The following is a 12083-nucleotide window of genomic DNA, read 5'->3' on the forward strand; positions in this document are numbered from 1 at the left end:
TTATTTTAAAAGCATAAAATATTGCAGCATTGTTTCCATTTGTATGTTCTTATTCAAAAAGCTTATAAAATTTTTTCTTCTTGTTTCTCTTTCTCACTTTCTTCATTGCTTTGATAATTTTTTTTAGTAACTGTTTGTGCCAAAAAACAACAGATTTTAGAACTGAAATTGAAGAAATGATAAAATTGCGAATTATATAGAAACAAATTATATTAATATAATTTATCTTGAAACAATATTTATTATGTACTTATATAATACTTATAGAAAAAGAAATAAAAGCTTCTTGATTTCTGTAAACTAGACTTTTCTTTTATGACTATTAATGTTTCATGATGAAAATTGCGTCACGTAGAATGGTTAATTGACGATTCTATGACAAGAGAACATCGTACAAAAGAGGCACCTGGTCCAAACTAGAAGGGATTTTCAAGGGACTAATTCATCGTATTTCTATACCAGACAATCTTGCACCCCTTTAGACAAGGTTCCTCTTGCTTTGTCTAACTTCTGAAGTCCTTAGAATAGATCCAGCTGCTGGATCTTTTGTACCCTCAACAAGTTTTCGCGCTCTAACTGAACACGTGCAACCTTGAGTTTTATTCTTTTATTTTGTTTTTTTATTTGTTTTATCGGAATTTGTATCTTGAAGTGTTAATGAATTTAATAATGATCCTTTTAATATGAAAATTATTCTTTTCAATCTATTCAATTCTATGTTCAATGTATAATTTTAAATAGATTAAATAATACAAAATATAATTTAATTACGATTTAAAAATTGTATTTTAAAATATTTATATTTTTCAAAGACAATATTATTTTTTATTTTTCATAGAATCTTTCATAGAATCATTATTTTTATTAATTTATGTTTCTTAAAATTTAAAAGATTAATAATTTTTAATTAATAATTTTTTATTCTTGTAAAAATTATATTCTGAAATCCATATATAGAATTTTTTAAAAAAATTTTAATAATTCTACATGTTTTATTCATAAAACTTTCAAATAAACTTTCAAATAAAATTTAATGAATAAATCAATATGTAAGTATTTCTTTCACATATTAGTTGCAATATTTATATTTAATAGTTTAAATCTAATAAAATCTTATAATTATGCAAAATACACTATGTACACTCTAATATCTATACAGTATAATTATTATAAAAGCTTCAGACATTGTTCTCGGCCACTGTTCCTTTGATAAATATACGATTTCATTAATGACAAGCATGAGAGGATTACTAAATATAATTGAAGGAACAAGATTATGCAACTTACAGATATCGCGTCTGTACGTCATATAAGGATTAACGATCTTTGATAAAATTTTCTTTGGCGTTCATAAAGATTCATCCTCTTCTAAATAATTTCGATTTCTTGGATTTATTAATCCTCTACTAAGTTTATCTCTCTTCCATTTTAGAATCGAAACAATATCATTCTTTATATATTTTATTATTATTGTATAAACTATTCTTTAACTATTATTTCTTTTTCACCTAGAAAGTTAATATTAATTACATTTCATGATAATCCATTATTAGGCTATTATACTTTTACAAATTATATATATATATATATATTTAAAAAATAATAAAATAAAAATATAAATATAATTATATAAATATAAAAATTAAAACGTATTATAAAATTATTTCGCTATTAATTTTTATCAAATTTCATTGCAAACTTTAAAAAATATAAATTTACAAAATATCTTCTCACAAATTCATAAAATTTCAGAAAAAAATGTTTGAAAAAAATCATATTTTTCTTATTATTGCTAATTTTTTAACGAGAATTTATTATTTAGAAAGATTAATAAAAATTGAACGAGAAGGAATACCGGGAATTTGATGACATATTTCTTGCGTAGGTCGTCTTTTTTATATGACGTCACGGAATCAATACGCCTTTCTGAGCTCAGTATCTACGTCACTAATGATACTTTGCTTCTTGATCGTATTCAACTACTAGAAACAAGCGTACTATGTTACCATCACCTGAACTTGTTCCTCTAATGCAATTTATCAAGTACTCAGTGTCGAATAAAACGGGCGAAGGACATTGAATTAGTCGAGAAACGAGATTGCTCCTTTCTATCTTAATTCTACTCCTATTCAATTGTAAATCCCTGATAAGAAGTCGCAAATGTAACTTCGAGTTCAGTAAAAGTGATTCTTTGAATAAATTCTACAAAAAGTTTGAAAATATATAACTTTTATATAACGATTTAAATTATTCTCGCAATATTCATTAATACTTATCGAATCATAAAAATAACATTTCCATTTCAATTCTTCCATCTTGATCATTCGTTTAACGTAATATTATCCACAACAGTTTTTCGAGATATCGATTAATGCGATTCGGAAAGATAGATCGAGAATTGTTTCAGATTGTTTGATCTCATTAAAACCTATCAAAATACTGACTTAAAATAAATCTTTGTTTAATAAAAAATGAATATGAATATATTTTAATTAATCTATAATATATATCTATAATATAATTAATTGATCTATGCTTTTATTTTTTATATTGAACTTTGAATGCTTTGAAATCCTATAAAGAATTTAAATCCTATATTACAATTTTTTTGCATAAAATTTCAAAATTTACGCTTAAATATTATATCTTCAGATAGGACAAATTTTCTATTCCAATATTATAAATATAGGAAAATTATAACAATAACGTCAAAAAGTTATTAATTAAAGAAACATAAAAAAAGAAATTGTCGATAAAGAAATAACAGAATCCTTAAACAATTGTCATATGACATTCATAAAGATTAAAAAACAATTGAAAAAAAAAAGGATTTTATTTTAATCTTCCTATTCAATTAAATAAAAAAAATTTTATAGAATAAAAAATTTGTATTTTTGTTCATATTAATTTTTATTGTATATTAAAATTTAATCTTTGATTTCTATTTCAATTTATATTTTTTCGAATTCATATTTTATTCCAACTCAATTTCCATATAGTTATTAAACATATAATATTGAAAAAGTTAAATCCTTCATCGACAAGTTCATTCTTTCTGCTATTCTCTTGAAAGAAATGTAATAATATCATGACAAAGAATAATGAGCATTGTTGCGAAGAACTATAATTTATTAATGAAAGATATAAAAAAATTTGGTTATCAATTTCACTACACAAAGATAATATTTCTTTATGGTATTGTCATGCTAATAATGTAAACAAGGAATTCGCATATTTCAAAGTTCTGACGTTATATCATACGCTATCTTAATATATTCTTTTTAATAAATACTATATATTTAATGATTTCTTTATAAAAATAGAATTACTTACGTTATGTCTGTTTCTACGAAAAACCGATGGATGATATATTGATATATAGTTAATAATAAAATTTTAATTAAATGTAATACAGGAAGTTATTTTTTATTTTTTTAAGATAAAATATACTATAAATTTGACTTGAATTACAGTTTCTTAAAATTCGTATTTAAATAATCATGCACAAATTCAATTAAAAATAGCAAAATAATATTTACATACAAGAATTCTTTATGTGGTTGATAATAGTCTTTTACTGCCATCTTTTGACAAATAATAGAATTCGTTTATTGATGTTGCCGATAGGCATTCCTTTATGTGTACAAGCACGTGCAATATGAGGATAACCTCACTTTCTAATTAATGTGGATAAAAACAATAAAAAAACAATTTATACGTGTGATTATTAAAAAATTTTGATATTTTATTTACAAATAAAATATAAGAAATGGGGAAATTCGGGCCACGATTAAATAGCCGGAAGAATGCAAAACGATGGCCAAAAGGTCAAAGCTCCAGTTCTAATCCTGAAACCAAAAAACATCGAGAACAAGCAACATGTTTATTTTTTAAGGATCCTACAGGTATTTATTAATGTCAAATATTAGAATTTTAAAAAAATTTTTTTTTTCAATTTAATATCATTTAATTTTAATTTTAGGAAAACCTGGTATAACGAAAGAGGATTTACAAAAACACAATGCTATTCAAGGAATTGAGCCTCAATTTGAGAAACTTGGTCTTGATGAAGAAAGTAGTTGGGAAAATACTACAGAAAATACTACAGATACATTTGCTACTAATTATAGTAATTGCTCAAATGTATCATTTAGTAGGTAAATAGTTGTTTTTAAAAAAGCTGTTATATTATTTATATATATATTCATAAAATTTAAAAGATATTAAAGAAATAACAATTTTACAGATTTTTAAATCATTTTCAATCAAATTCATTGTTGCATAAAGAAATGTTAGCTGTATTGTCTGCTGTTACAGAAGTTATAAAACAAAATGGTGGAAATGAATCTTCTACAGAATATTTTGCTGCATTGGTATATATTAATATATAAATTGATTTAAAAAAGAGATATTAAATGATAAATAAGTATTAAAATGATATTAATTATTAATATTTTAGATGAGCACTTTGGAAGCAATTGAATCAGAAACATCAATTGCAGCCACATTATCATTATTAGGCATGGGTTTAAAAACTGTACCAAAGAATGTCTTAAATATTCAATTTGGAGCTGCAAGTAAAATTTTTTTAGATATTCTTGTCAAACATGCAACATCAGATGAGTTTTTGATACTTCGACATGTAAATTTTTAATTAAACAATTTAATTATTTAATAATTTAATATTATAATAAATATAATATTATAATATACTATTTATTATATACTATTAATATACTATTTTTAATATTATTTATTAATATACTATTTTTACAGTGTATTCACTGTTTATGTCTGTTGCTTCGAGTATTAGAACCAGCAGCATGGTCTAATTCATCTACAGTACAAGTATTGGAGTCTATTTTATCATTTGTTGTATATTGTAAACCAAAAGTGAGGAAATCAGCACAACATGGAATTTGTGCCATATTAAAAGGTTAAATAAAATATATAAAAATAAATTTTGATAAATTCTAATATTATGATAATTATAGGAAGTGATATCATGAAAGTTGATAATCCACCACAATATCATCCAGCTACACCACATATTGCAAAATTTTGCATTAGCCAATTACAACTTGATTCCGAATCCAGTGGAATTACAAATGTTCTTCATATTCTCACATTACTGAAAGATATTTTCCATCATTTACCTACAAATTATGTGAAGGTACTTATTAATAAAATGATACTTATTTATAAAATGTTCCAAAATCTATAGAATATAGAACATTAAATTAATGTTAATTGTTAATTTGTAAAAATTGTTAATTTCATTTTTTACGGGCTTTTTTATCTATCGAGTATTTCATCAAACATCATTTAAATCAAATATCATTGAACAATGTTTTTGCTCAATGCATTACAATAAAATAAAATTTTTTTATTCGTATGTCGTATCGAGTTTTAGTCGAAACATTTTAGATAAAATTTTTTACTTATATTATGCAATTAAATATTTTCATTTTTTCAGATAATTAGTGAATCTTTATTGACACTTATGACATTAAAAAATGTATTAGTAACTTCATGTTGCTTACAAGCCTTTCACGGTTTATTTGTTTCTCGACCGCCAAAAACAATTCTTTCAGCACAAATAAATGGACAAATTATTACTGCTCTTTATGATTATCAACCTCCATCAAGTGATACACAACCAACTTTAGCATGGCTGACTGTTATGCAAGAAGCACATTTAAATTTAGCCAAGTAAATAATCATTTTATTTTTGAATTTCTGTATTTTAAATTTTATTAAAAAAATAATTATTAATTTATTAAATATTAAATTATTTTTAATTTACAGCGTTTCTTTGAATTTATGCGCAGTTCTTCTTCCGAGATTATTTGAAAAATGTATGCAGTTATGGCTTTCGGATAAATCAAAAATTATAGCTGGCTCATCAAATACAGTAAAATTATTATTACAGGATTGTATTAGTAAAATGTGTGAAAATGAAGAAACAGTAAAAAGGTAAAATTAAATTAGAATATTTTATTTTTAATATTGAATTTATATTTTATTATTTATATTCTAATTTTTAGTTTTAAAGATACTATTGACCAAATAATTTTTATGATGAATAATGCATTGGGTTATCAATATTTGGAAGCATGGTATCACATTCTTCATTTAATAGCTTTACTTTTCCAGGTAACGTTTATTTTGTCTTTTTTTTTATCTTTTTATTATTTATAATTTATATTATGTGTATATATATAAATGTTTTTTTTTTTTATTATAGATAGTTGGTAAACCAAAAAGTAAACAATTAATAGATATATTAAAAAGATTAGCTGATTTACGTGACTCTTATAATTTTGCATCAAAAAATGATGCTGAATATGCTATTGGAGCTGCAATAAGAGTTCTAGGACCAGAAGCAGTATTAAATTTGATTCCATTGAAAGCGAGTAATTTCATGTAATCTTAAATACACATAAAACTATTATTTTATAAGTATATAATTTTTTTCTTATAGGCATCGGATAATGTAATTAATTTAAAAAGAACTTGGTTACTACCATTATTGAAGGATTGTGTAATAGGTGGATCACTTACTTTTTTTACAGAAACGTTATTACCTCTTGTTTCATTTTGCGAGTAAGTATTTTAAATTATATTATTATATATATAATATAATGTTAATTATAATTAATTCTAGAAAAAAAGCGATCGAGCCTATAGGAGGAAAAACTTATGAGTTTCTCATTTGCCAAATCTGGGCTATTTTACCAAGTATATGCAACAATGCCACTGATGTAAAAGAAAATTTCAAGGTATGTATTATATATATCATATATATACAAAAATATAATTTAGTATTATATAATTTTTTTTTTAGAATATTGCTAGATTATTAGGAACAACTTTCAATGAGAAAAAAGAATTAAGAATGTCAATAATGAGTGCCTTACGAAGGTTAATAATGAAAGCAGTCGAAGATGATAATAAAGAAGATATATCTGAATTAGCTAGATTTGCAAAGAATTATCTACCACTATTTTTAAATTTATATACTACTAAACCAAATGGAACTGATGAAGAAGGACAACGTTTCGCAACATTTGATACAATGAAGGTATTTGAATATAGAATACAATGTTCTTTGAAGAAATTAACTTTTTAATTTTTTCAATTATAGGTATATCTTACAATTACAAATAAGGAGTTAATACATGAATTATTTGATCGAGCACTATGTAGATTAAAAGAACTTAATGCTGACGATTTCTTCAAAGAAAGCATTCATGATATAATAAGATTACTTATTGAATATACTGATATTGATAGATTAAAAACTTTTTATGATATGTGTGTATTATCTATTAAAGAAAGTTCAAATATTAAGCAACAAAAAAAAGCATATAGGTAATCTTTTTTTAAATATCTATAATTAAATATTTTACGTAATATTTTCACGAAAGAAAAACTTCACGATTTTGTTATTCTTATTTTTAGATTTTTGGAAGAAATATGTAGTAGTGAAAAAGAAACGTGCAAAGAGTTTGTAAGTCAATATAGACGTGAAATACAAAAATTATTAATATCCTCAGCCACTGAAGTTGCAAAACCAAGCAGAGGAGTAAATATTGATTTTTTTTTAACTATTAATATATAAATTTTATATTATAAATATAAAATATATAATATTTATATTATATAAATATTATATAAATAAATTTTAAAAGATTAATGTGATAAAACAAAATTTATTTTTTTAATCAGGCTCGAATAAGATGTTTAATTCATCTTATCAAAATTCATCCACAATTAGAAAAAACTAAATTCTTAGAAGCCATTGTTCCTGAAACAGTAGTGTATTTAAAGGATATAAATTTAAAATGTCGAACGTCAGCGTACCAACTATTGAACACTATCGCCGAGAAATTTTTAGAAAATCCTACACATCTTAAAGATTATGTAAATATGCTAATAGTTGGTTTAGGTGGTGTACAAAAGTACTGTGCTGCATCTATACTGGCACTTGCCTCTATTACTTATCATTATAATGGTATAATTTATTTGAAATTAATATTGAAATAAATATTTTGAATAAAATAAATAACATTCATAAATAATATTGTATCATAACAGGATCTTTGGGTGTAGATACAATCAAAGAAATTTTAGAACATACATGCAAACTTGTTACATGTCCTACAAGAGAAATTGTAGAAGCTGCATTATCATACATTAAAGTTTATATTACTGTGATGCCATCTCCTATTGTTGCTTCGACTTTAACTAAATTGGTGAGTAGAAATATAAATAAATAATCTGAAAACTTAATTAATTTAATTAAGCGAATTGATTTAATTATAGATGGATGCTATATGTGGAATGACTGATGATTGTCATAGACATTTTCGACAGAAAGTACGCGATATTTTAGTAAAATTATTGAGAAAATATGGAATGGATACAATTTCTGTCATGATTCCAGTCTCGAACACAATATTACATAAAAGATTGAAAAATATGAATAGAGTTGAAGAAGCAAAGAAAAAAAAGAAAGAGATGAAAAAATCAAATCAACAAGAAATCAATGAAGATAATGAATTTAACGCAAAAAGAAGGCCAAAAAGGTAACTTTTTATTGAAAATTATATTTTTCTTGTATCAAATTATTGTAATCTTTAAAATTATCGTAATCTATTAAAATATAGTATAGAGGATATATTAGCGGATAGTGAAGATGAATTTGAAGAAATGGAAAATGAAGAACCGAAGAAAAAAAATAAAACATCTAGAAAGGAAGTTTGGATTCAAGAAAATGAAGAAATTGTTGATCTCGTAGATCCTGCGGCTGCTCGAAATATATCAAGTGAGTGTATATGAAATTTAATTAATTAAGGTTACTATATATTAATATTATATATTAATATATATAATTAACTATATAAAATAATGTTTTTAGCAACACAACCTAGAGCATTAAATTCCAAAACAATTGCAAAGCCAAAAGATCGTGGATTCAAAACTGCACCAGATGGACGTCTTATTATTACATTAGACAATGAAAAAGCTGATGAAACCGAAATTAATAAGAAAAAGAAATCTCCTTTATTATTGCACAGTGATTCAGAAAACGATTATGGTAAAAAAATATAATCATGTAAAAATATAAAATAATCCAAAATTAAACAAACACAATCGATTTATGTTTTCAGAAGAAAGCAATGATGATGCTGAATCAGTAACCACATTACAAACATTGAATAGAAAACGTAAATTTAGTGAAAATAATGATAACATTAGTGTAAAAAGTGGATCCACACTAAAATATCAAGGTAATACAATTATAATCTAAGACATTTTTTAATTTTGATCTATATCTTATAAAAATTTATCGCTTATAGCAGGAGGATCTGGAATACATCGACAGTTGAAAAAAGCAAAAATGGAACATTGTATTCCGGGAGCAGAATACAAAGCACCAAAGGCTGGAGGTGATATTAAAAAGAAGGGCAAACCAGATCCATATGCTTATGTACCTCTATCAAGAGCAGCATTAAATAAAAGGTAAATAAAAATATTTAAAATCTCTGTCCAAATCTTATCATTAGAATAATTTATATTTTTCATTTTCAGGAAAAAGAAAAAAAATGTGACTAAATTTCAGAATATTATTAAAGGAGCAAAAAAAGGTGCAAAAACTGGAATGAAAAATAGAAAAAATTAGAATTTACTTGTGAATATATGTTGCTATAATATAATAAATAATAATACTTATACAAATAATTCATGATTATAATGTTTTCATTAAATAATAAAAATATATATATATATAAAATATATTACATGATAAAATTTTATAACTAAAATCAAATAAAAATTTTTGATTAATTTATTATTAATATTATCTAATATTATCTTATATACTTAAATAATTAAAATACTTTCAACATCAAAATGAATTCATAACAAAGTTAGAAAATTTTTATAGTATTCATTATATAATCTATTTATTAATAATTAAGGTTTTACAAAGAAATTTTTGTATAAAGATTATTTATTATATATTTCAATAAAGCAAATATTGAAATCCTTACAACTGATAGAAAATAATTTAAAAATAATTATATTAAAATAGTGACTGGTTTTGCTTTCTGAAAGAAAATAATTAACACATAATCTATATTAAAAATGCTGCATTTAATCATTTTCATTCACCCTAAAAATATTTATGTATTTTTATTAATAAAAACTCACATTTTTTTTTAAACTCTTATTAACTCTTCTTAGGCAACATATTTTCTAGCTCTCCAGATTCACTCATTTCTTTTATAATATCTAATCCTCCAATAAGTTCTCCATTTATATACAATTGAGGATATGTAGGCCAATCACTAAATTTTTTAAGTCCTTCTCTAACATCATTATCTTGTAAAATATCAAATGATTGATAGTCTGCTTTATAAGAATCTAAAATAGAAACTATTGTTCGAGAAAATCCACAACGTGGATTTATCGGAGATCCTTTCATGAATAGCATACAAGGTGCTTGATTTATTAACTTTTTTAATCTTTCTTCAAGATTTTCTTTTGGTTTATATGTTTCAATTGAAATGGAATCTTTTTTGGACAACTGATGTTTGATTTTATCTGCTATAGCTGAAGGATTGGCTCCATCGACTCTATCGAGTATAGTATCATTTCTTGTAAAAATAATTGTCGGTACTGCACTGATACCAGCTTTTAAAGATACATCAGGAATCTTTTCAGCTTCAATTTTAGCAAATTTAACTTCTTTATACTCGGTTAGTTTGCTCATTTCTTCGATCACATCATTTATCTGCGAACATTGATCAGCCCATGGTGCGTAGAAATGAATGACAGAAAGATCTTGTGACCTGACATAACAAACAAACATGAACTTGAAAATAACGCATTTCCTAAGTAATAAACATATCTATAAATAGTATAATAATATATATAATAATTTTGCTATTTTATCTTGAAACTATATCGAAAAAAATTCGTGACTTCTGAACTTCTTATACCGAATAAAAAAAATATTAAACATTTATATTTTTACCAATCTATTTACTACCATATTTATCAATCTATTGTATCATCTAAATATAAAAAATGAATATTTTTTTTTGAATATAAAACAATAATTTTAAAATATAAATTTTAATTTTTTCATAACAATATTAAGGAAGAAAAATGGAATAGGTTATATTATTTTTAGAATTGTATAAATTTATATTTACTTACTTAACATAATTTTCGTATTCTTGCTGAGAATTAAGATTAGTGACAGACATTCTGTCACGTTCTTTCTATTTTTGATAAATACGCGAGAATATTAAAAATAAATATTCTACAAATACATCCACTCACCACGGCAGCGTCTACGCGACTTTCAATATTGTTCTCATGGAGGTTTTATAATCACAAATGCAAAACTTCTGCTTCTGCGCAGAAGTTTGCCAATTCACTATATGCTGTAATAGAACAATTTGATTTTGATAAAGTGTTTTTATAATATAAAAATAATATTAATATATCACTTATTATTATTATCGCTCTTTGTTGCTTCACAGTAGATTAAAAATGAAAATGAATCTTATTTTAATTAATTTGATACGTTTCAGTAAATTATACACTATTTTTATTCATATATTAATAAAAAAGTATTTGTTATTTATAAAGCTAAATAAAAAATCTGACTGAAAACAAAAAGCTATAATTTAAATAAAAATGGCGCGAAATAAGAAATTTATCGTACAATGTAAATTTGACTTTAGATTTATGGTTCTCAATCATGATCTTAAAATATTTAAAAAAATTTTAAAATTTTAAAAATTTTAAAATTAAATTAAATTATTTTTAAACAAATAGAAAATATTTAATATAAAACAAAAATTTTTCTTTTATATTTTTTTTCTAATTGTAAATTTTTAAAAAAAAAAGCTTTAAAATAATATTATAATGAATTTAAAATATTATCTTAAATTTTAATACAATTAAAATTTTATAATTTTATAATCATTCGTTGATTACTGAAATGTCACAGAAAAAATTATATAAATTGAGAATCACTGGTACTAGATTGTGTCAGATAAAAC

At 23.4% G+C, this 12083-nt stretch overlaps 2 protein-coding genes across 4 annotated transcripts; one reads left to right on the forward strand and one right to left on the reverse strand.

Annotated features, from left to right (window-relative positions):
- The first annotated feature begins 3625 nt into the window (after positions 1-3625).
- Positions 3626-10231, forward strand: LOC100872427 (RRP12-like protein). Of its 2 annotated transcripts, none has more exons than XM_086917858.1 (23): positions 3626-3905; positions 3983-4157; positions 4247-4373; positions 4460-4642; positions 4777-4936; positions 4995-5173; positions 5477-5712; positions 5809-5976; positions 6048-6156; positions 6248-6412; positions 6485-6606; positions 6668-6782; positions 6848-7084; positions 7148-7374; positions 7465-7588; positions 7732-8017; positions 8101-8258; positions 8329-8591; positions 8673-8830; positions 8924-9103; positions 9177-9296; positions 9366-9528; positions 9598-10231. In XM_086917858.1, the coding sequence occupies exons 1-23, from the start codon at positions 3770-3772 to the stop codon at positions 9686-9688; spliced, it is 3882 nt and encodes a 1293-aa protein (XP_086773984.1). In that variant the 5' UTR covers positions 3626-3769; the 3' UTR covers positions 9689-10231. The 2 variants fall into 2 exon arrangements, with proteins under 2 accessions (XP_086773984.1, XP_086773985.1); XM_086917859.1 differs by having other exon boundaries at positions 9369-9528.
- Grx3 (Glutaredoxin 3) lies at positions 9691-11707 on the reverse strand. 2 transcript variants are annotated; one of them, XM_086917861.1, is made up of 3 exons: positions 11230-11707; positions 10219-10859; positions 9691-10115 (listed from the first exon to the last, which is right to left on the reverse strand). In XM_086917861.1, exons 1-2 carry the CDS (start codon positions 11277-11279, stop codon positions 10238-10240), a joined length of 672 nt encoding a protein of 223 aa, XP_086773987.1. In that variant the 5' UTR covers positions 11280-11707; the 3' UTR covers positions 9691-10115; positions 10219-10237. The 2 variants fall into 2 exon arrangements, with proteins under 2 accessions (XP_086773987.1, XP_086773988.1); XM_086917862.1 differs by having other exon boundaries at positions 9691-10141; positions 11230-11455.
- Between the last annotated feature and the right edge of the window lie 376 nt (positions 11708-12083).

This window comes from Apis florea, unplaced genomic scaffold (genome assembly GCF_048593485.1).
Source record: "Apis florea isolate Af1SG1 unplaced genomic scaffold, ASM4859348v1 contig_2272_pilon, whole genome shotgun sequence".
NCBI classification, from domain to species: Eukaryota; Metazoa; Arthropoda; class Insecta; order Hymenoptera; family Apidae; genus Apis; species Apis florea.